Raw genomic sequence first — 25,340 nt, forward strand, 5'->3', positions numbered from 1 at the left:
ACCCCCATTTGGATTCTCCAGGATTAACCACGCAAGAGAAATCATGACTTGAGGGAAACACAAAGCGGCCTCTTACACTACTATCATGGAATGTGGCTGGTATTAAATCCAAACTGACAGATCCATCATTTGTTGCCTATATAAATGGCAGCCACATCCTTCTATTCCAAGAGTCATGGGCCTGTGAGGACTTCTATCTAACAGGATACAAGGGCTTCTACCTGAATGCCACGCAGAACTCGTTATCACATGGTAGACCGCAAGGAGGCTTGGCTACTTTTGTTTCCTTAGCCATAAATCTTCAGGCCGAAAAAATCGACATCCAGTCGTCACTCATGCTGATTATAAAGTTGCAAACAGCAGAGGAAACGATAGTAGTGATCAGTATCTACTTATGTCCAATTTATAAGAGAAATTTGGTTGATCTGAGATGGCAGGAAATCCAAGTGACATTGGAAACGCTTTTTGATAAATACCCCGAAGCCACTTTTCTGTTGGCGGGAGATTTTAATGGACGCCTGTCACATACTGACCAAATCTTATTCTCTAAATTTAACAAGTACCCTTCTTCACCTCTTATGACTACAGATCTTTTACCAAGGAAATTCAAAGATAACATAGCCACTTACGCAGGTTTCAAATGCAGGCAAACCTTGCTGGCCCTCAATTTCCTTCTGCTAAATGGGGCAGTCAGCTCGGACTACCCTGCCGAATTCACCTATTGGTCAGGTTCACGTGCATCCACTATTGATTTTGTATGGATATCTCCCGACCTTACCCCAAAAATATCCAGCTTTAAGGTGGCTACAAGATTGGAGAGTGATCACTTCCCTCTAGAAATTTCCTTGACTCTGGATGACGAACTTGATAGGCACTCCTTTGTGCACCTATCAAATGATCATCTGGAGATAAGACCTACAGCCCTTAAATGGACCCCCAACTCGGCCCAGCAGTTGAACGAACTTCTCTGGTTTGATCAGCTCCAAATAAAAAGGGCTTCCCTTATGCAGGCGGATGAGCCTCTACCAATATATGACGATTTAGTAGAACTTCTAAAACCAACATTAGCTCGGTCCCCCACAAAGCATGGTAAACAGTTTTTCCACAAAAAATGGTTTGATGAGGAAGGCAAAAACTTCAAGAATCATCTGTATAATGAATGGTTGGCATACAGAGCATCAAATGACCCCATGCCAAATAATCGCCTTATCACCCTCAGGAGAAGTTACAAAGTCCTACTAAAGGAAAAGAAGCTCGAGGCAGAAAGAAACAATTGGAACAACCTTTTGATAGCTGCAGAGAATAGAAATCCAGCCTCTTCTTGGCAGTTAATTGCCAGATATTTGAGTAGGCCGCTTGCAAGAATAGAACCCCACATCTCAGCGGACACTTGGGAAAGATACTTCGCCGATCTGTATGCAGCCCATGATGCCTGCGGAGATACGGTGGAGCCGGAAGCACTGCCCAATTGGGACCCAGTTACATGCCCTGAAGTTGAAACTCTCATAGATCGATTTAAAGCAGGCAAGGCCCCCGGTGATGACCTTATATCCATTGATGCCATCAAAGCAAATAAAGATTGGTGGATCCCACTTTTAGCAGCACTTTACACGCATATAAACAAAACAGCAAAATGTCCCTCAAGCTGGAGTTCTGTGTTGATTGTATTAATACATAAGAAAGGCCCACATACAGAGCCAAGCAACTTTAGGCCAATCAGCTTGCTAAATGTCATTGGGAAGATTTACTCGGGGTACCTGCTAAACAAACTATCGAAATGGATGGAGGACGACAATATCATTGCCGATGAACAGGCGGGTTTTCACCCTGGAAGATCTACCACAGACCAAATATTAACCTTGAATCACCTGGCGGAAAAGTATGCCGGCAAAGCCCCAAAGGTTCTTCATGTGGCTTTTATTGACCTTAAGCAGGCATTTGATCGAATCTCTAGAAAGCAGCTATGGACAAAACTGGCTGCTACAAAGATCGATCATCGTCTCCTTCATCTGATTATCAGCCTCCATACAAACACCTTTCTGAGAATCAGGCTAGACAATAAAGGCCTAGTCTCCAACCCTGTTACCACCACTAGAGGGGTAAGACAGGGTTGTCTATTGGCCCCAGCATTGTTTAGCTTTTACATTAACTCACTGGTGACTCACGTGGCCAATGATGCTTTCCACCCCCCCCCAAATTAGCAGGCCGATCTCTGAATGTTCTTCTGTATGCGGATGACGACGCACTTCTTGCCAGATCCCCTATTAGACTGAGGAGAATGTTGCAAGCTCTACATGAATACTGTGATCAGCATGAGCTCCAACCCAACTATGCTAAGACCAAGATCATGGTCTTCTCTGCCCGACCGAGACTCCATCGATGGTCAATGAACGGGATCCCCCTTGAGCAGGTTAACTGCTTTAAATATCTGGGACAAGTAATATGGTCAAATAGGTCTTTTCTGGCCCATAGAGACTATATAACAAGTAATGCATCTAAAGCAGCCATCCAGATTAGATCTCTATATGCTAAGAATCAGGCTCAATCAGTGAAGATAGCTTTGAGACTCTTTCAAATGAAAGTCCTCCCCCTTCTTTTGGTGGGCATCTCTTTAGGCTCCCGTAGGGATTTTTTGAAACTGGATTCTATCCAAACGTGATTCCTTAGAGCCATCCTTAGGATTCCCCCCCTCGGTAGCGGGTGCGGTTATGAGATTAGAGGTCGGCTGGCAAGCTCTACGGTATGTGGCCTTGAAGACGAAGCTCTGGCTATGGCTCAAGCTTTGTTTTAAACCAGTGGGTATTGCCCCCTTGATATTGAGGGACGATTTCCAATCATCGTGGGAAAGGGAGGTCATTAACGAGGTTCAATCCTGTGGATTGTCTCACCTTTACTTTGAGTCTATGACGTACAATCAAGCTAGAGCTGTGATCTCCCGGAGACTGAGTGACATTGCCAGACAAGAGGACATAGCCCTGGTAAAACCAGGGACGTTCCTAGGGGACCAGATTTATCGGACCATACCAGCCCCCTACCTTGCAGAAATCCACTATGTTGAATACCGCAGACTTCTTACAGCGGCTAGATTAAATGTCCTTGACTCTGCGATATTGTGGGGAAGGTACAGGGGAGTACCATACGCCCAGAGAACCTGTCATTGTGCCATGGGTGTGGTTGAGTCCACCGAACACATTCTCTTGACTTGCCCTTCTTATGCAGAGCTTAGACAAAATTTTATAGACCCACACCTATGTCAATTTAGCTTCCTACCTGGAGAAAACCAGGTTTTACACTTGCTGAATAATGTCACTAGAGCTATACCCTCCTTGGTGGCCAAATTTCTTTTTTTAGCTTTTAAGCGTCGCAAGACTATAATTGACTATATTGATATGGGGCTATCTGTTTAGCCCATTTTAGTGTTGGCTAAGTTCTAAAATCTTCCTGGATGTTTTAACTGTGTATTGACAAATGTACTTTTTTTCTGACTGACGGTCGAATAAAAGGTTGATGATGATGCATGAAAATAGAATAACCAGCTTTCTCAGGTGTTCAGAATTCTGTTCAATGATTCTCTCCCTATCCACCTTATGCTTTTGTGTCTGGCTTTATCTAATTCAGTTGTTTAAAGTGACTTACAAATCTCATAAATATATAAAATCAGAATAAAAAATAAAGGATTCCAGAAAACAACAACAACAAAACCAAACAAAAAGTGCACCCAGTGAATTTTTAAAACCAACCAAATAGCATCTGTAAAATGTATAATGGACCCTTTTTTTAGCCCTTCATTGCTTTCTAAAAACCAGCAAACTGAGGCTGAGATGGAAATTACAAAAGGACACAGACCTAAAATGAAAGCAGTTGTTCTGACCCTGAATAGATCTGACTTATGGATTCTGCATGAATGGGCTGCAAGAAGGATCTGTCAATTTTGGTTCTCTCCATTCCACATTTTTCCAGGCTTAAATTGAGTTCACCAAATTCTCATAGAAACTCATCAGCATTTTAGTGTGAATTTCTCATGATAAATACATTTTTATACGCATGTCTTTATTTTAATTACACCATTTTAAAACTCATAGAAACTCATCAGCGTTTTAGTGTGAATTTCTCATGATAAATACATTTTTATACACATGTCTTTATTTTAATCACACCATTTTAAAGCAATTTCCCTTAATTTAATGCATTTTCACCTACACATTATTGCTGTCCGAAAGTGCTATAGGGCAACAAGACAAAAATTAACCAGAACATGTGTGGTATAAAAGGCTAAGGCATTTCAGCAGGAGGGTATGAGATATGCATTGCTTGCAAATGAAACAGTGTGACACCCTAGAACCTTTGTAAGTGCAAACAGTATTGAAAGCGGAGTTGGGTATGGCCATTCCAACAGCATCATGAGCACAAATCATCAGGAATGTACAATAAAAGAATGTCTGGAGGAGAGCTTAAGCTGAGAAAAAAGCAACTTGCCTGCCAGACTTGCCAAGTGAGTTGACTCCACAACTGGATTCTGGTTTCAAGTCCAGCATTTTCTACACAGTTTCACACTGGCTGTTATGTCGGAAGTCTCCTCCAATCAAAGGCCAGCCGTGTTGATTGAAGCTATATAATAATTGGACCTCTTAAAAACAAACAAAAAACAGGCAGAGGAGAACAGAGACTGATTAAATTGAAATGACAAGGGAAATTCTAATTTGGCAAAGAGTGAATACCTGAGACTGAATCTTAGCCAAGATATCTACAGCTGCAAGGAGAAAGCCAAATCTGTTGTCCACATTTACACAACTTTTGGAAGGGGGAGGAGGACAGAATATTGTGACCAACAATACTTCATGCCTCTGTTTTCTCCCTCTTAGCATAGTTCTGATTTTTTTCGGGGGGGGTGTCTTGAAAAATATGGTTTAAGGAGCTGGATTCAAATAATTTGGTGCACTAGCAGATGTCACCACAAGGACTGCCACTAGTGCAGTGGGACTCCCCCCCCCATGCAGAACAATCCTATTAGTATGATGCTGGATCCCACCCAGGACTTTTTTTTTCAGGCGGAACACTTGGGAACAGCGTTCCAGCACTTCTCAGGTAGCCCCCGGAAGTGTGGAGAAAGACCTGACCAGCTTCAGCAAAGCCCTGAAGGGGGCATCTTCTATAGGTTCTGGAGAGGGTCCCCGATGAGCTGCAGGTGTAGCAGGGCTTTGCCGAGGCTCTTCAACCTCCCAGATAATGGCGGATGTGCAGGAAAGCAGCGCCTCAGCTGAGCAAGTCACTGTGCTGCTCCAGCTCATGTGAGACAGGGAGGTGTGTGAGCTGATGCAATGAAGGCTCCCCTCCCCTCAGCCTCAACAAGTGTCTGGCTGGTGAGGAGACACGCCCCACCTGGAGCCCAAAGAGTTCCTTTTTGAGCTCTGGAGAAGGTCTGCATTCTGGTACCTTTTCTTCTTGAAAAAAGAAAAAAGCACTGATTCTACCCGTTGTCCTAAATGCTGAATATTTTAAGCCCGGCTTCCTGAAATTGAGGTCCCCAGATGTTCAAGTATAACTCCCATCACCCCTAGCCTGGGATCCATAATCCATTAATGGCTGGGTACTTGAGGATGGTTTATGCTCCCTAATAAAGCTGAAACTTAAGAAATGATCTTCCGCTGCAACTTTAATTGGCGGTTGCTTCACCTCTGAATTGTGTTTTCAAAGTTAGGCTCAGATTGGAATGAGTCATCTGTTGGCATCTGGTTGCAAAAGGAACATTGGAGGTAATGCTAAATTCTATTACATATAGGGAATAGAAGTCACTTGTGACACTGCCATTTCTCCTGGAATCTAATGCTGTGAAGACCCAGTCCTGGAGGCTGCACTTACATGATGGGGGAGATCAATGAATATGATCTCTTTCATACCATTCAAAGTGAGGAGCTGTGATGGCTTAAGGGTTTTTGTGACAGTCCCGGCCTTTTGAGGACAGTTGGAGGCTATGCTTCTGCATTTTAAAAAGTGTTAGTTAGAAAAGAGGGTCTGGACTCTGGCAGCGGGGAACAGCTTTTAAAATCATTCCCCCTTGATGTTTCTCCAGTAACACCCGCCAAGCTACTGTTTACCCTGTAGACTGAAATATACTGGTAAGAACAGCGTGATACCTGTGTTTTGTCCTGTGGTGCAACTAGTAGCTTTGGAAAGAGGTTGGGAAACTGTGACCTTCCAGTTGTTGCTGGAACACAGTTCCCATCAGCCTTGACCATTGGCCATGCTGGTTCCCCAACCTTTTCAGAGACCCCTGGAAAAGCCAAGTCAAACTAGGATCCAGCTGAGGATTTTGGATAATGCTAATTTGAACTAATTCTAGTGAGTAAGATGCTCACAGGGTGATTATTCTAAAGCACAGGTTGTTTTAAAGAGAAGATTGTGTTCAATTCCCAGAAAATATACTTTAGTATATGCATCTCTCCCCCCCCCCTCCATTACTATTCATATGATACTTCAAGGTTGACTACTCTGTTGTGTCTCTGTTTATAGTGACTGCAGTGGAAGCTGGTTGCTGCTGCTTTTACTGAAGAGGGTGGAATGATTTCAGCTCTGACCTTGAGAAACATGTTTGCATGACTTTTATTTATTTATCCTACAAAGATATCCTCTGATTTCTCCCCTCTCCCTAAAACCTTGCTCATCTTTAATCTATTTATTGTTTAAACAGGGCAGTTGGTAGGTCTGAAGCTGTGCAGAATGAATGAATAAATAAATCATATCCCAAGATGATGTCAGCATAAGAGATGCTAGTATTAATTCATCGTACGCTTTCCCCTGCTACTGTTGAGGCTTGTGTGCCAGAGCAATCCTTGGATCCCTCTGCTTTAATGAGAAGGACTGCTGACATTTCATTGGCCCAATTCTAGAAGGAAAGCCAGTTTCATTGTGGCGTTGAGCAGCAGTCTACAACTTCCATTATGAATCCTAAAACCTCTAACGTACAGCATGTTTGGTATTGCTATTTCATCCATAAAATAAAGGCTAGTAACATGCTTAGAAGCATGCAGGCACAAGCCACTTCTACATTAAGAGCACCAAAGGAGAGAATGATGACTACTAATGGCTCCTTTCGATATTTTTCATATTATTTTCGTATTTATACATTATATATTTATGGAGAGTCTGCATACTGATGGGCTTGCAATTTGCTCCACACAGACACACTAGTGCTGCAACCATCTTTTTGTTCCCCACCTAAATTGCATCACAAGTGACTTTGTAAATCCTAGTTTAAAAAGCATACTGCATTGCAGTACTGGGGTAGGATTCATGAAAGAAAGCCACTGTCCATCTAGAGCTTGCTGCATTTTTCTTTAAGTGAGTGCCAATGTATTAATGGGGTGTTTGAAACATGATGCTACTCTTCCGGAAATAGCTTTTGCCTACCCTTGATATATACATCTTTATCATTTAGCCCTCTCACAGATGATGGCTAAATGCTAGTCATATTTTTTTAAGGCTATACTGTACACTTCTATATTACAGTGGTACCTTGGGTTAAGAACTTAATTCGTTCCAGAGGTCTGTTCTTAACTTGAAACAGTTCTTAACCTGAGGTGTGCTTTCGCTAATGGGGCCTCCTGCTGCCACTGCACGGCTGGCGTGCAATTTCTGTTCTTATCCTGGGGCAACCACTTCCTGGTTAGCGGAGTTTATAACCCAAAGCATCTGTAACCCGAGGTTCCACTGTACAGTTCCATACCCTTCCCAATTTTCCAGGGGCAGTACCGAAATGATGCAAGTTATCCCAGCTTCTAATTTGATCCTGGAATGTCCCTATTTCCCTCTCCAGTGCTGCTGCTGCTAGGCTCAGGGAGGAGGAGGAGCCAGTGCTTCTCCCAAGCAGTGGCTGAAGCATCTCATTGCCTCTGCATGGCCGCTGCCGCTGGCTTCCTCCCATGAGCAGCTCATGGCATCTGCTGGAGAGTGGGCAAGGAGGAGGAGAGGCTGCCATCACCGAGGCCCAGCCCCATGTGACACACTGGCTCTCAGGTGTAGGAAGATGACAGGGTTGCCCTGGGCAAGAAGAATGGGAGGGGGCAGAGTGGAGCACAAGCAGTCTTGATATTTTATTTTATTTTATTTTATTTATTAACTATCAATTCTCTATTGATTTGCATGTCTATACAAACATTATGCATTATCTCTTAACAGGTAAAAAAGAAAAGAAAAAAATTATGGAAAGTACAAAATTTATAAAGAAATAAAGACGTAACAAAGATAAGAAACAAAGAAATCAAATCTTTAAAAAGAGAGACAAAGTTATTTACATAGTAAAAGGAGTCTTGATTTTTAAAATTTAAAAAATGCTTTGTGCATCTGCCTCTAATCTTACCCCTTTCTAAAAATTTATTTATTGGTGTGTGTTTTTCATTCTACCAAAGAATAGAATAAAATTGGGGTTAAGGGGTTTTCTCATGATGGTAAAGTGTGTGTGTGCCATGCCCCATTGGTGTGGTGATGGTGGAACTTGCCCTTCTTCTGATAGGAAATGCCCTGCGGGGGGTGGACTGGGGTGTTGAGGAGGGTTAGTTGGGGGTGAGAAATGTCCGTGTTTTCACCTGAATCCAATCCACCGCAATTCAGGAATCTTTTACCATCATGGGACTTGAACCCCTGACCCCGACATAAAGAGTCTCATGCTCTACTGACTCATGTATTCTACAACATGCAAGGATCAGGTGGGCATGATGCTAAAGTTGACTAAATAAGCATCAGCACCTGTAATTTCACTCAAACTTGATTTCAGTTTAAAACCACCAATGGGATAAAATGACTCACCATAAATAAATGTAGAACAATATAAATTCCATTGTGATTAACTTAAGTGTATTTCCACTGATCCGTCAGGTTATAATGAACTGCACACATTGTTCCAAGTAAGCTCCGAGCGGTGGAAGATTCCAGAGATTCCAGACATTTACCTAGGGTACATGCTTCCTTTGGAATGAGGTACAGAGGAAACTGTGATGTCTTTATGATATATGGTTTATTTACATATATATGCAACCTGAGCCTACAATGAGGGAGGTCACAGCATTAACACGCAATAAGGTCTTGCTTCTCCCATAGCCAAAGCCTTGGATTCCAACAGAAATCAGGCATAGCTCTGACTCCCAGCTGCTCAGCCTGCAGCCTGCCAGCTTCCAGCTTCCAGCTCACACAACTCAGCTCTCAACTCTGGCTTTTGTCTTCCTAACCACCAGCGAGTTGAGGGAGTGGGGCTCACCCATTTGCTGTCTGGCACTTGTTAAACCCATACAGACCATTACTTCACCAGGAAACTAGCCTGGCTATTTCAGGAATTTGAATCCTTGCTTAGGTTTTAACACTTGCTGGATCCAGGAATTTGAAGGGTCTCGGCATACAGCTCCCCACCCACCCATCACAACTCATAACCATATAGGTTGTTTTACTTGTCAGATGGAAGTTACTTGGTTTCCATCCAGTATGCATGGCCCAGAATCTCCAGTCTTGGCATAGCAGTTTGTTCCTTGTCAAGTAATATGATAAGTACTTTTGCTTGGTTCGTAAACAGTTAAGAACAATGAGAAAAGTGTTTTGCATTCTACATCATTCTTATTTTTAATCCATACATACATGCTACAAATGCTTAACTGGAGGGGACAAATGCTGTTGCTCAGCAACAAAGAATTGGCAAGAGCTCAGAGCAAGCTCCACATTACTAACAGACAATGACTCGTGCAGCTCAACAATCAATAGCACTTGATTTAAAGGCAATGTCCAGTATATCATACTTCCCAAATAATAACACACAGTTGTATTAGTGGTCAACATATTCAAGACATCAGCTTTGCTAAGTACTCTTATTGCAAATGTTGTGCTATATTCTACCCAAACCAACCCAGTTGCTGTGAATGATTTTCTAATTTGTATGGATTTATTTAAAAAAAACAATGAATAGCCTTGTTGGCACCTTGAAGACTAACAAATGCATTGTGCTGTAAGATTTCATGGGGCAGAACCATCTTCATTAGATGTTTGAACTGAGTACCTAAGTAGTGTATAATCTGAGCACAGGGAGGAGGAAGATGATTCTCCCCCCTCAAGAAAAGCACAATGTAGAGTCAGTTGTTAGATCAGAGATAAAACTAGGTGTGTCACAATATTGACTAGTGGTCATTGTTCCTGACTAGACTGAGAATAGCCAACATTAAAGCTGAAGAGAGACAGTTACTCTGTCTAATGCAGGGGAAGGCAACACTGTGCCCTCTAGATACTACAGCTCCCATCAGCCCTAGCCAGCGTGGCCCATGATCAACAATGATGGGATATGTCATCCACAACATCTGGAGGGCACCAAGTTGGCTACCCTTGTTCTAATGAGCTAGTTGTTCCCATGATTTGTCAAGGCCAAGTTATACATTACCAGTGCTTTTTTTTCTGGGGGGGACGCAGGGGTGCTCATACCCCAAAACATTTTGTGAATCTATGTTTGGCCTCATTGAGGGGCAGTATTTCAATGGGAGTAGGAAAATGAGAGTACCCCTAAACATTTTTTTTAGGAAAAAAGCACTGCACATTACTAAATGCTAATGAACTCAGATTTGGCAGAGTCACGCTAGAGCAGGAGTTGGGCATATTGGACCTGGTCAGAGGTGTCATCTTGTCCCCAGGATTGGGGGGGCAGGCAGTGCATTTTGCACACGTGTGATATCATGTGCACAGTCCGCATGTGACATTGCGTCATCGGGAGGACGCTGAGTGGGGAGCCCAGCGCTGTGGCTTCTTCTCCCGTGGCTCAGGAGCCAGCAATTGAACCACACTGTGCTCAGCCTCCTCCACCCCCTCAGCATCAAGGGGGCCTGGCCCAATGCCAGGCGGAAGACCCCTCCGCCCTAGGAGTTGGTGCGCCTGGGCCTAGGGCTGAATGCAGCCCTCCAAGACTCCTAATCTGATCCTTGCAGCTCTTCCCAGACCACACTTAGCACCAGCCATGCTTTAGAGCCTCCTAAGTAATGTCTCTTCCTTGCCCGAATAGACATACGTGTGCAGGGTGTGTAGAAACCTCTGGGTTTTACATGGCTGGAATGCAGCCTATTGTACAGAGTCACATCCTTTGCCCTGCCCACTTTTGCCTTTGGCCCTGGGTCTTCATGAGCCCCTTCATGAGGAGACTCAGCCCTTCAGCTGAAAAATGTTGCACTAGGTTGCCAACCTTTTTGATCCACAAGCTAAAGATGAAATTGTTTGCAGGAAGCCAATTTTAAAAAACTACTGTAGCCCCAAGTGGACAATGCGTTCTGAGCTGTGGTTTCATCTGAAAGTCAGCTGGTTCCAACAGGATTGTGTGAGGAGATTATCAATAAACTCTGTTCATACTAGCCGTTATGATGGCATCACACATTCCTGGTCTCATGAGGCACAACAACTGCTGTTCTTTTCTGATTTCCTTCCATACAAGACTGTGACCTCATTTTCACTCACCCAGTCTTTCGGCTCTGATTGAGAAAGCTCTGTGTAACCTGTACACTCCCTGGCTGGTACCATTTGTTTATTCACGTGTTGTAGATTGTAGTAGGATCAGGTATTTGGTGACTGCCAGCATTTGTTTCAGTCACCTCTCGGGGAAACAGCTTGTCTGAATCCTCCTTTGGTCCTCTGCCACAAACTTTCCCTGGCACAGATCCTTGGTCCCAGGTCTGTTTGCAACGTTACTTTCTGTGGGAAGAAAAGAGAGAAGGTGTTTGCATGCAGATGATCTTCAGATCAATCCCTGATATCTCCAGTTTTAAAGAAGGAAGAAGGATCAAGCAGAGGTCCCGGGAACTGTAGTTTGCTAAGGGTGCTGCATCCCAGGGACCTAATCCTACAAAAACAAAAAAGGAGCCATCATTCTGAGGCACTTCCTTGCTTTAATTACTTTACAAGCTCTTATCCTCGTCAGCTTGTGATTGTGTCTCTGTGTTGAGTCCACAATCGCCATTTCAATTGGCACCATTATCTGACATGAACAAAATGGGAGGCACACAGGGTCAGTATAGTTAGATTTATCTTGCATGCATCAGATAGTGAGGGAATATCTGATGCAACAACAATCAATAGGAGTTGGACATTCTGTCCAATGCAATGTGGGTTTGCATTGCTTCCAGCCCACCAACATATCTGAAGGGGGGGACAAGTGAGGAGAGTGCTGTTGTCCTAATGTCCTGCTTGCAGCCTGTAGGCCTCTGTTTCACCATTGTGAGAACAGGATATTGGACTAGATGGGCCTTTGGCATGATCCAGTAGGGTTCGTCTTATGTTAATCATACTAATTGACCATTGTTCATGGCCTTTAGATTCTCAGTTAGAATTCCCTCTGGTATGTACACCTGCACCACAACTGATTAATTTACAAATCTTCCTACGTACCTGCCTATCAGAGAAGGAAAAAGTTATATGCCCAAGGACTGCAGTAGCAAATCCCTGCATGAACCCTATCCACTGAACAATTGCCATTATATTTCTTTTGTCAAGCTCTCTATAATTTTCTTACATTCTTTTTGCTAATCTTAAAAAAAAATCTCTTATCCAAAGACATCACAACCAGCAGAACTTTAAGAAAAGTGCAGAAATGATCTTCCTCCCTAGCAACAGAGAATACAATAGTGCAACCTCAATAGCTCTTTATTTCACTTAGTCTGTCGTTTTCTTTTGATAAGACTCCCCCCCCCCTTGGAGGAAGTTCATATACACTAGAGAGTTCAAAATACAAATTCTGACTCTAAAAGTCTGTTCCTAAATAGGAGCAATAGTTCTTGTAGGTAAAACACTGCCTGTTTTTATTTAACAATTAATTTACCTGATTTGTTCAACTGATTAAAGCCTTTGGATAAAACTGTTCCTAGTTGCTTGTCATATTTCTTTCAGTATCTCCATCATTGTTTCAAAATTTATTGCTATGATCTTCCTCTTTATACTTAGTGTGTTAGATTCAAATGCTCCTTTCTGTTCATGGAAGGAAACCTTTAGATCTTACCCACTGCTTCTTGCTCTTAAGACTATGGGTTGTGTCCATTGGTGCCCTAACACAAGCCTTTAAAATCCAGAGGAATGCATCCACTAATGGGAGGGGGAGGGGAGGGGAATTCCTATTTTCCCTCCTCTCTTCAGCCTCCCTGAAAATACATTCTGTAGGATCTGCTGCCTCTCTAGAACAGATCAAAGGGGAGGCACTGAGGCCTATGAGAAGAGGGGAATTGGGGGAGGGGAAATCACCTCTCTCTTCTATTAGCAGACTCCTTCTGCTGGTAGGAGGACCAAGACATTCACCTCTACGAACCTGTTTTATTTTATTTTAAAATCACTTAATTTATAGTTATTTTCACAGTTATACCTGCTTGCAGGAAGTGTTGTGTATTATTTATGAGTCGTTTATTTTTGTATTAGCTGCTGCTGCTGCTTCTTCTTCTTCTTCTTCTTCTTCTTCTTCTTCTTCTTCTTCTTCTTCTTCTTCTCCAAAGAGTTCAAAGCAGTGTTCATGGTAGTCCCCATTGAGCTTCACGGATGAGTGGGGATTTGAACCCTGGTCTCTCAGGTTCTAGTCTGACACTCTAACCACTATACCACCTGCTTCGAAAGGAGTTTTTTTGGTACGAAACTCTGAACTAGAAAAGCAATCAAATTAACTTTTCCCACAAAGTCATATCCGCAAAGTGCTCTATGGTATACATTTCTGTTTTTTGTCAAATGGCCCAGAAGTAGGTTGGACCATGAACAACTCTTTCCTCATTGCTACGCAGATTACAGTGGTACCTCGGGTTAAGTACTTAATTCGTTCCGGAGGCCCGTACTTAACCTGAAACTGTTCTTAACCTGAGTCACCACTTTAGCTATAATGGGGCCTCCTGCTGCTGCTGCGCCGCCAGAGCACAATTTCTGTTCTCATCCTGAAGCAAAGTTCTTAACCTGAAGCACTATTTCTGGGTTAGCGGAGTCTGTAACCTGAAGCGTATGTAACCTGAAGAGTATGTAACCCGAGGTACCACTGTATTATGTTCTCACTCAGAAACAAGGCTCCATGTTTGCTTGCAGCAGAAGTGATAAACCTTTTCCTTACTCCCCAGTCAGAGGGAAGGTGACTTCTGAAGGTGAGGTTTGGTGGGTTGTTGTTTTTTGGCCACCACAGGTTTGTGAAATTCCCAAACCAGTAGAAGAGCGTTCTGCTTGCAGTCAGTTGAAGATGGAACCATTACAAACGAATCATCTGGAGTCCTCTTGTTCTGAAGGCTAAGATGTTCATATCTTCTTCAGGGTAATGGTTTAGGGTTTGCTGCATCACATCAGTGCCACCAATATTTCTTCCCATTTGTTGTTGAGTACTTCTCTGAAAACGTACACTTTCCCACAGCTCTTTCAGAATAAGTACCATCATTCTGAATAATGTCTGAAAATTCTGCTTGAGCGGACATCAAATATAACAAGGAAAGAAACGTAGTCATTATGTTGGACAGTGTATCATTCTGCTCCTCAGGAGGGGCCAAACTTTGCCTGAACGTCATTCCATATATACTGAAAATAATGAAATCACTTTTCTACAGAGCTGGTAAGGTTTGGTTGGAAAAGGAGATTCTCTATTAAAAGACAACCATGCTATTATACCATTAGTTACTGCTGCTTCTATTTTGGGAAATATGCCGATACGATAGCAGTGTGTCAGCAGGGGCATTCTCACTGAGAAATTGTTATTTTATTTGCAGGTTGGAATATAAAAACGAGACAAGAACAGTTTGTCACTTCGTGGGTTCACGCTTTATTTCTGACACAACATCAGTGTGGAAAAAATAAAATAAAAATCATTTTCGATCAAAGTGGGAAATGAACTCAAAAGTGCAAACGAGCAGATAAAACATTGTTCCTGTCCATAATCACTTTTATGGAACTTTTATTTTGCTGTCACACATAAAAAATGATTAAATAACTAATTTTTCAATTAGCAGTGGAAAATACTAGTAAATCATTATGGGGTGGGGAAGATAGGCTACATTTCGGACAAATGAGCTCAAATTCAGCAGAGGATCATGGCAGAAATAGAGGGGGGTGTTTTTTCTGATTCCTCTTCCCCCTTGAAGCTCAGTTCTATAATCCCAACCTCATTTACTGGGGAGTAAGCTATATTAAATTCAATAGGACTCACTTCTCAGTAGGCATGATTAGGGATTACACTGTAGGCCATTACTCAGATGTTTAGTCCTACGGAGTTCAACAGGATTTATGCCTGGGCAACTGTGTACAGGATTGCTGCCTCAAGGACCTAAAACTGAAATTTCTGATTGATAAATGCTTTCCTGAGCAATGCTTTAAAAATGTATTTCTTTCCCCTAAGATTGTAAGCTCTTGAAATCACACCAGGTCTTCAAATAGCACCAGATCTTTTTAACTATGATTTTATCTGTTCTATTGAGCGATCATGCACCCATGTATTCTTGATGCTGAATTTCAGCTCCATGCCGCCACCCAGTGGGGTTTCAATGATAAGGGAGAAAAACCAAAAGCTTCTGAAAAGCAATTATGCTGCATTTAAAGCAGGAACAAGCAAGCTGAAATAGTCTCACTTCCTCCCTAAAACAGACAGGCACATTTTAAAGTTTTATTGCAGTAGACAATCTTTGCAAGGAGCTATTGTAACTGTGAAAATCTATTTAAATAAATTAGTAAATGGTTGCTTGTTGCAGCTAGGTAAAGGTAAAGGGACCCCTGACCATTAGGTCCAGTCGTGGCCGACTCTGGGGTTGCGGTGCTCATCTCGCTTTATTGGCCGAGGGAGCCAGCATACAGCTTCCAGGTCATGTGGCCAGCAAGACTAAGTTGCTCCTGGCAAACCAGAGAAGCACAGAAATGCCGTTTACCTTCCTGCCAGAGCGGTACCTATTTATCTACTTGCACTTTGAGGTGCTTTCGAACTGCTAGGTTGGCAGGAGCAGGAACCGAGCAACGGGAGCTCACCCTGTCGTGGGGATTTGAACCACCGACTTTCTGATCGGCAAGTCCTAGGCTCTGTGGTTTAACCCACAGCACCACCCGCGTCCCTTTTTGCAGCTAGGGATGGACAAATCTGGGAATTTCTCTTTCTCCATTTCTCATTTTTCCTGTTTCACTTTTTTAAAAAAGTCCTGATGCATTTTAGTATGCAATTTTTCCTAATATGAACTTTTGAAAAAGTAACTTTCCCTTAGCCCCCAGTGGTACAAGGGGTCAGAGAGTCTGCCTGTTAGTCAGAAGATTGGTGGTTTGAGCTCATCCAGGGATGGCTATGGGCAGGATTCCTGCACTGCAGGGCATGGGCATAGCCAGGAGTTATGTTAGGGCAGGTGGGACTTTTGTTGGGGGTGGGCAGAACCAAGTTATCTGCGACTCGATTGGTCAGTTAGTTTGGTAGTTTTATTTTTTTAGTTGATGGGGGCAGCTGCTCCCCTGGCTGTGCCCATGTTGCAGAGGTTGGATTAAATGACCCTTGGGATTCGTTCCAACTCTACAATTCTAAAGGAACGCTGGGTGAATTTTGCACCTAACACACCACTCAAATGGTATTTAAAAATCTATATTCGTAGCTAGAATTACTATTACTGTATCGGATAAATCTGCCATTAGGTGTCCTACAAGTTATCATACAATTAATTTCACAGTTGACCAACAACAACGGATGCAAGAGAAACACAATGTATCAGTTCATTCAAGTTTTAAGCATATATCCTCTACATACAGCAAGGCACGGAGGCAAATCCCCAGCTCACTTCTCCTCCTTTTCACCATACAAGCCTTGTAATAATAATAATGTTGTTGTTATTTTATATATCAGTGCTTTTTTCTAAAAAAATGTTTAGAGGTACTCTCATTTTGACTCAAGAAAATCACCATTTTATAGATCAAATAGGGAAAAATAAATACAGTAAATGGACAAAAGTACAAAGATTAACAAAGTGTTTCGGAGTATGCGTACTCCTGCATACCCCCAGAAAAAAAGCACTATTATTATTATTACTACTTATACCCTGCCCATCTGGCTGGGCCTCTCCAGCCACTCTTGGCGGCTTCCACAGAATATTAAAAACACAATAAAACATCAAACATTAAAAGCTTCCCTAAACAGGGCTGCCTTCAGATGTCTTCTAAATGTCAGATAGTTGTTTATTTCTTTGACATCTGATGGGAGAGCATTCCACAGGGTGGGCACCACCACCAAGAAGGCCCTCTGCCTGGTTCCCTGTAACCTCATTTCTCACAGAGAGGGAACCACCAGAAGGCCCTCAGTGCTGGACTTCAGTGTCTGGGCTGAACGCTGGGGGTGGAGACGCTCCTTCAGGTAATCAGGGCTGAGGCCGTTTAGGGCTTTAAAGGTCAACACCAACACTTTGAATTGTGCTCAGAAATGTACTGGGAGCCAATGTAGGTCTTTCAGGACCGGTGTTCTGTGGTCCCGGTGGCCACTCCCAGTCACCAGTCTAGCTGCCGCATTCTGGATTAATTGTAGTTTCCGGGTCACCTTCAAAGGTAGCCCCACATAGAGTGCATTGCAGTAGTCCAAGCGGGAGATAACCAGGGTATGCACCACTCTGGCGAGACAGTCTGATTACAAGGTGTGTGTGTGTGGTTGTGTCCCACCTAGAATCCATGGGTAAAACTTAAAACACACATGAAATTTAACACTCCAGGCCTGTGTTAGCCAAATGGAAGCAAAAAGGCAGAAACATACCATTTTCATTTTTTTAAAAAAGTATTTTAATCTCCCCAATATAAGGGATGCTTCATATTGCTTTTTATTGCATCGACAACAGTGAGCTTCAGTGATCCAACCTGGCATTAGAGACCTGTATCTCCATATGTGTCATCTATCATTGCACAACCAAAGGGTTGCAGGGCCCACGACTGACTTGGAAGGAGGATACACAGGATTAAGATGTTACATTTGTGTAAGAGCATCATACAGCAAAAGAAGAAAAATCATTCCATGGATTGACTCCGCTTATGTACCTATCTTCTTTGATTCTGCTATTGACAGAACCACTTTTCATTATCTTAAAATCAATACATATTGCTTTGCTTCCCAATAAAACTCGTGTCAACCAGGCTTTTCGTTATGAGTTAGTGCTTGACGGCAGTGCAGCTATTCATTAATGTAATAAAATATCAGTAGCCTCCGTCCATTAATCACACTTCCAACAATTATATACTAAGTGAGATTGAATCAGGAACAGTCTCGTGTTTGTTGTGGTAAACAATGTGATGTCCATTCTAAGAACACAAATGAAGTAACAACTGGATGGGGAAAAAACCAAGACCACAAGAATTCAGAGATTTTAGCTAAAATTAGACCACTGCTGGTCTAATGCAGATACATGTATTTATTTTAAAATACTAGTAGAAAAATATGATACCCAGATTTGCAAGTTCAGATAGTTTGAAAACAGATTTTATTCTGGTACCCTCAAAATACTTTCATCATAATTTTGTACACTTTCCCAAGAGCCAATTCTCTAATATCAGGTTTTCCAATACTGAGGAGGGATAACAAGTTTTATAATCTTAAAGGCTCATTTTTGTTTGCACCTGTAATAAAAAACCATGAGTTTATGGGTTTTTCTGTATTTTCTGAAGGAGGTACTCCATTTGTAAGTTTAGATTTGGCTGTCCTTTTCTTGTCTTTTTACTTAAAATTTTATAAGCTTCCATTTTCTTCTGTTTGTAGAGCTTTTGAGCTTTTTCTATTTCTTCTCTTCTTTTTATGGCTGCCTGAAATAATAAAAAATACCCAAGTAATTAAAAGAAGTATGACTTTCATACTTTTTTAGAAATTGTTTTATATATATATATATAAATGCAAGTTTCAAATATCTTTTTACAGGTATATATGCTAGAAAAATAAATGGTGATATCTAAAAATATTTGTCCATGATACCTCCTTCATTTGTTCCAATGTTTTTAGCGTGAAAAAAAAGTAATCAACACAGTTACCTATCTAATGATAAAGTGCAAGTCTGTCTTTCTATTGTCTTTCTGATACGGGGGGGGAGCACATTTGCTTATGTTATTGCATTGTTCTTCATGGTTAGGACTACAGTGCAGCTGTTTGAGAAGACATCAGACTGGTGGATCTCTTGGGCATGACTGATGAGAGCAACAATCGGGGAGGGGGGGAGAAAGACATAACATCTTACAAGGACAGGAAGAAACACCATGGACAGAATAACTGCCACACACAGGAAGAACAAGGATATAGTTTGAGTTCCTCATTTACAGTTTTATAAATCATTTAATGTTTCAATACAAACAGAAGCTATTAATATTGAAGTTGCTGTATAAGGGATTATGATTATGACCGGAATGTAATTGAAACTAGTAAGATTCTGGAATGCAGAAATAAAGAAAGTCATGAAACCATCAAATATAGCATGCAGGGGGTCACTTTTAACTAAATTATAATTCAGTATTTGAAAGATTGGTATTAATAATTGTATTATAAAAAACCAGACTGGTGGACCCCTTTCCAACATTATATTGAGTGAGTTACATAAAATTATTATGAGTTATAAGAAACAAGAAGTTGCCCGCATCAACTTCAGTGCCAGGGAATAAAACAAAACCCTTGTTGATTAACTCTCACCTCTTCCCACTCTCTAAGGTGCTAACTTTCTGTGAGGAACTTAAGACTTTAAGACTTACCTCTTTTTTCTTCTCTCGTTCGGCTTTTATTTTCTCATATTCTTCTTTTGCTTTCTGGTTTGAGGTTTTCGTTTTAAATTTTCGATGAACCGTGTTGCATCTGCATTACACAAACCAGTGCGTAAAAGTAATGATTTTCGATTAATGCAATTATACTATTCGTGTAAAGTTTGCAGTTCTGATTCAGTGCTTTCAATGGCCCTCTCAATACCATTTGGAAAAGTGCAGCAACAACAAGAGGGCTGTGCTGGGGAAAGGAGTCTATTGCTCATCTGACCTACAGAACTGCTTTTGCCAACACCACCTTTCAGATAGGCAGCATTGTCTGCTATTCTGCATCTATCATGTTCAGAGCAATTATCATCTACCTATAAATCTGATTTAACCATTTTGAGCTGCTTGAGATCTATTATGTTTGAAAAGTGGTTTGCAACTATTAAGAAAAATGCATATGTAATCATGTAACTTCCTTATATGTACCGTAACTTTATTCCCCAAATTTATACTATATAGCCAATGTGGTGCCTTACAGTTCCTTTCAACCTCAGCAAACATGGTCAGGGACTCTGGGGTTGTGGCACTCATTTCACTTTACAGGCCGAGGGAGCTTCCGCAGACAGTTTTTCCACAGACATGTGGCCAGCATGACTAAGCCGCTTCTGGGGGAACCAGAGCAGCGCACAGAAACGCCGTTTACCTTCCTGCTGGAGGTAGGAATTTATCTACTTGCACTTTGTGCTTTCGAACTGCAAGGTTGGCAGGAGCTGGGGCCAAACAACGGGAGCTCACCCTGTCGCAGGGATTCGAACTGCCGACCTTTCGATCAGCAAGCCCAAGTGGCACAGTGGTTTAACCCACAGCGCCACCCGCATCCCTTAGGACAATTTACTATAATTTGACCCAAATCCTAAAATAGCTGAACTATTTTATATGCTGTTACAGCTAGTTGCTACCTTTTTCACTGAACTAAGCTTGGAAAATGAAAGATTACACTGAAAGGAACTAAAATGCTGTGAAAACACCTGCTAGAAGAATAACCTAGGCTCACCTTTAAAAAGGAATTATAGGATAAAAGCAGTTCCCAAAAGGTTTCTTACTTTGTGGTTGCAATTTCCTCTTCTTTTGGTACAGAAGGGCGAACAGTCCTAGGCTTCCGTTGTTTCTTAAGCATTTCCTCTTCAGCTAAGTAAAGATGCTTCAGGTGTTCTGGGTAATCTTCTTTGTACCCAATGTTCTTCTGAGAATTGGCATTGCTTTCCTTTTTAAGCAATTTCTTGTAGTCACGTTGGATCTTTTGCTTTCTCCAAAAGGCAAAACCCTGTCCTATAGACACCAGAAAAAGATGTGGAATAAGAAAAAAGTGTGATTAAAACTACAAATGTTATAACGTAACACTCTCTTTTACTAATGTTCCTAATTTCTTTAGTAACTAATGTTACTAATGTCTTTTACTAATCTTCCAGATGATCTTTGAAATAATGCTCCATCTTCTCTTGAAGAACTGTAGTTAATAGGGTCAACTCGAATGTTGAGCAAGCTGACTTGCTCATGTAAAAGAACTTAACCTTGCTCTCCACCCTTTCTGCAAACTCCTCTCTGGGAGCCCTTGCTTTCACATGGTCTTACTAAGTCATAGCTGGGTTCCTGTGATGTGTGAATGCGATCACTGTCTCTTCCTCTGCAAACTGATGGAAGACCTTGTTGTACAGATAGGTAAGGTCAAACTTTATACTTAGCAGCCCTTACTAAGCCTGAGGTCCTAACCATGTCTACCCAGAAGCAAGTCCAACTGAACACAAGGTGAGTAGGGCTAGGACTGCAGCCTAAGCTACGAGCCCCGCAAAGCTCACTTCTAAGTGAACAATATTTAAATAAAATGTTTTGCCAGGATGTCACATTTTGTGGTTAATCTTTTTATTATTTATTAAATTTGTATACCATCCTTCATCCAAAGATTGCAGGGTGGTTCACACAAACCCATTTTAAAGACGACAGAATATTAATTAGCCCAAGGCCTGGTTATACAAAAACATTTTTGCCTGGCACCTAAAGATACATAATGAACACACCAAGTGAGGCTCCCCGGGACAGCACTCCACAAATGGAGAGCCACTGCAGAAAAGGCCCAGTTGGTATTGGCACCTTCCAGACCTCTTGTGGAGAAGGCACACAAAGATGTTTGCAGGGTCTAGACCGGGTCATATGGGGAAAGGCAGTGCTTGAGATAATTACAGCCCTGGGCAGTTTAAGGCTTTATAGGTCAAGAAGAGCACTTTGAATTGGGCCCAGAAACAAATCTGCAGCCAGGGCAGTCAGGCCAGGAACAGTTGTAATATGCTTAAACTGTCTAGCACCGGTAAGCAACCTGGACGCCAAACTTTGCACCAGTGGAAGTTTCTGAACTGTCTTCAGCGGCAGCCCTACGTAGAATTTGCAGCAAGAGTCTAAGCTAGAGGATACCAGAGCATAGACAGCAGTAGTGAGGCTCTCCTTGTCCAGGATGGGCCACCAGCAGAAGCTGACGGAAGGCACTCTGCGCCACCAAAGCCACTTGAGTCTCAGGCAACAGCAGTAGATCCAGAAGTACCACACACACCTAACTCAAGACAGCCAGAACGATACCACAGTCAATGGTATTGAAAGCTGCAAAGGGAGGTCGAGGAGAATGAACAAGGACGCATTTTCCCGCCTCTCATGACAACCAAATGCATGGCAACCAAAGCAGCTTCTGCGCCAAAGCCGGGCCTAAACCCTGACCGAAATGGGTACCCAAACTTAGCCACATTCTTCTGACTTTTAGAAGACCTCTGAAGGCAGCCCTGTTTAGGGACGTTTTTAATATTTGAGGTTTTATTGTGTTTTTAATATTCTGTTGGCAGATGGGCGGGGTAGAAATTAATAATAATAATAATAATAATAATAATAATTCAACGTGCACCATTGATTCCAATGGGTCTATTCAGAGTACGACTTAGCTAGCTATCGCCCAGTGTTTATAAATTAAAGTTTAAAGGCAACGGAAAGGGGCCAGTATAGGAGGAACGACCGCCCCCCTCCCCCCGCCTTCAGCTCCTTCCTGGCTGCCCTTACCCTCCCGGACGCTCCCTCGCACCAGACGCGGATCTTTCCTCCACTGCCGTTTCCGACCAGGGCGAACCTGCGACTTCTTCTCCGCCCCAGCATCTTTCTCGGCGCCCGGCGCCTCTCTCTTCCTCGCTACAGGCGCCATCTGCCAACTTCCGCTGGGCTTCGTCGCGCGCCGATGACGTGATCCAACCGGCGACCCGCTTCTCTTCGGCCGCAGCAGTCGCCGCCTTATCCCTGATGAAGAGAAATCGCTGGCCTTTCTGTCGGTGCTCGATTCGCTTAGCCTGGACAGGGCAGGCGAGAGCGAACGGGCGTCCTTGGAGACGGACAGGCTCTCCCAATCGAGCGCCGAGCCCTTCCTTCTACGCCTGAGCAGCTCGGCTCCATCCGTTCCCCCCGCCGGCGATGTCGCGGCGCGTCGGCGAGGCTTCCGCGCCGGTCCCCGGGCCGAACCGCCCTCTTCCCCCGGAGCTGCCGGCGGAGACGGTGGTGGCGCGGCTGCGGGCGGTGGCGCGCTTCCTGGGACGGATGCTTTCGCTGTGCCGGGCCCACACGGTGGACTTCTACACTCGCGGCCTGTGGGAGAAGATGGTGGCGCTTCCCCCGGAGGCGGTGCTGGAAGCGCTGAGCGGAGAGAGGCTTCAGCAGCTCCTGGAAGAGCCGCCTCTGCAGCGCCCCCTGGAGGAGGCCGCCGGTAAGCGCCTCCACGCTGCTTAGAAGGCGGCCCGCAGCGCATGTGGGCGGGGGTCTCCACTGGCTATTAACAAAGCGTTTGCCTTTATTTTATTGCAATGGTACCTTGGTTCTCAAACTTAGTCCTTTCCGGAAGTCCGTTCCAAATCCAAAGCGTTCCAAAACCGAGGCACAGTTGCTTTCCCATAGAAAGTAATGCAAAATGGATTAATACGTTCCAGACTTTGAAAAACAACCCCTAAAACAGCAATTTAACATGAATTTTACTATCTAACGAAACCATTGATCCATAAAATGAAAGCAATAAACAATGTCCTGCAGTCACACAATCAATCTATCAGTATGTGAACTGGGTTCCACACAGTCCCAGAAAGAAAACCAAAAAGCCACAAAAACGCAATATAAATAGCAAAAACAGACAGACCTTGGCATAACACTCAAAACAGAAGTGTAGCACTCAGAGCACGTTCGCAAACCGGAACACTTACTCCCAGGTTTGCAGTGTTTAGGATCCAAGTTGTTTGAGTACCAAGGTGTTTGAGAACCAAGGTACCACTGTATTTTATTATTTGTTTACGGATCTCTGTGCCCCGGCTTCTTCCAACAAGTGAACTCAAGGCGGCTTAGAGAAAGAACCCGTTATTTATCGATGATCTTAACATAAAGGAAAGGAAGTATTGAATTGCAGTTAGATGCTTATACAGTCCGATATCTGTATGATATATTTACTGCACTTGATCTTAGCCCAAAGGCCAAGAAGCCACGTACATGATATATTTGTGCAATGAATGGCACTGCTTGCAATGAGACATTTGAATTTATTTAAGCACATTGGTTCCCACACCCCCAACCGCCGTGGACAACTTGAAGTTGTAGGGTTGCCATAGTTTGAAGACCAAAGAAGCGGACACATTTTCCGACTTCTGCTTTTAACCGTGGATCGCTATGACGGTTCTCATTTTACATACCCATGAAAAATTGGATGTCTCCTGGAAAAAGAGGACATATGGGGGAAAAGAGGACATAAGGCAACACTACATTATCGTCTTGTCACACCACTTAATAGTATTCTGCCCATTTGTATAATATGGCAGGTGCTGTGTAATTTTTAAATGGTATATTTATTGCTTCTTTTGTTCCTTACATTTTTGTTGTGTTACAGTTTGAATTCCGTAGAACACAATTAAAAATCAATATAAAAGAAGCAATAAAGATACAATTTAAAAATCAATATGAATGTTGATTTTTTTCCATCTTCAACCACAAATCCACAGAGATGCTGCAAACCCCCTGAGTAATGCTCTCAGACTGCAGTTTGGGAACCCCTGTGAGACTATATAACATATATATTTATTATAATTGAAATTAACTATATTTGAAATAATATTTTTAAATGTTTTTTCCAATGGTAACATTTTAAACAACATAACAACTTATAATAAAACATAACCACAAAGGGAACAGTATTGGGGGGGGGGAGTTAACCAAAACAATAATATTCGAATTGGAAACATTGTTTTAACCAATTTTCTTAAAAAGCATAGTGTTGGGGCATGGTAAGCTGTAAGCAGTGGAGCCATGAAATGTAAAATGTACCCAGATATGTCTGGATAAAACTGGTGATCTTTCACAATTGCAGTAGTTGCCAGTAATCCTAGCTTTGCTATGCTACATTTTACTTAGGGCAGGAAAGAAATTCTGGATTCTGATTTGCAGTCTTAAACTAATGGAATCAAATTTGCAGACTAATCACATATTTCTTGCGTCCAGAGGAGATTAAATTATTTTATGACATTTATATCTCTACTTTATTTCCATTAATGGAACTCAAGAGTTCCCATGCAACCTTCCATTCAGTCAATGACTACTAAACTCCT

General features: G+C 42.5%; 2 protein-coding genes across 3 annotated transcripts in view; one reads left to right on the forward strand and one right to left on the reverse strand.

The window, feature by feature from the left end:
* Nucleotides 1-18,417: 18,417 nt before the first annotated feature.
* Nucleotides 18,418-22,912, reverse strand: CCDC59 (coiled-coil domain containing 59). Its single transcript, XM_053404681.1, has 4 exons — nt 22,774-22,912; nt 20,781-21,006; nt 19,684-19,783; nt 18,418-18,753 (listed from the first exon to the last, which is right to left on the reverse strand). Exons 1-4 carry the CDS (start codon nt 22,910-22,912, stop codon nt 18,592-18,594), a joined length of 627 nt encoding a protein of 208 aa, XP_053260656.1. The 3' UTR covers nt 18,418-18,591.
* A 263-nt stretch (nt 22,913-23,175) lies between these two features.
* Nucleotides 23,176-25,340, forward strand: part of METTL25 (methyltransferase like 25) — a 43,799-nt gene continuing 41,634 nt past the window's right edge. For both annotated transcript variants that reach the window (XM_053404678.1, XM_053404680.1), the window contains exon 1: nt 23,176-23,464. In XM_053404678.1, coding sequence (XP_053260653.1) covers nt 23,176-23,464 — 289 coding nt within the window. The remainder of the gene's footprint in view (nt 23,465-25,340) is intronic.

Source organism: Podarcis raffonei, chromosome 10, assembly GCF_027172205.1.
Source record: "Podarcis raffonei isolate rPodRaf1 chromosome 10, rPodRaf1.pri, whole genome shotgun sequence".
In the NCBI taxonomy this organism is placed as follows: Eukaryota; Metazoa; Chordata; class Lepidosauria; order Squamata; family Lacertidae; genus Podarcis; species Podarcis raffonei.

Excerpts from the sequence above, each read along its gene's own strand:
- CCDC59 (XM_053404681.1), bottom strand. The coding sequence starts at position 22,912 with ATGGCGCCTGTAGCGAGGAAGAGAGAGGCGCCGGGCGCCGAGAAAGAT. Across the intron at positions 21,007-22,773 it reads GCGAGGGAGCGTCCGGGAGG|GACAGGGTTTTGCCTTTTGG; the intron begins GTAAGGGCAGCC and ends TGGTGTCTATAG. Across the intron at positions 18,754-19,683 it reads AACGAGAGAAGAAAAAAGAG|GCAGCCATAAAAAGAAGAGA; the intron begins GTAAGTCTTAAA and ends TTATTATTTCAG.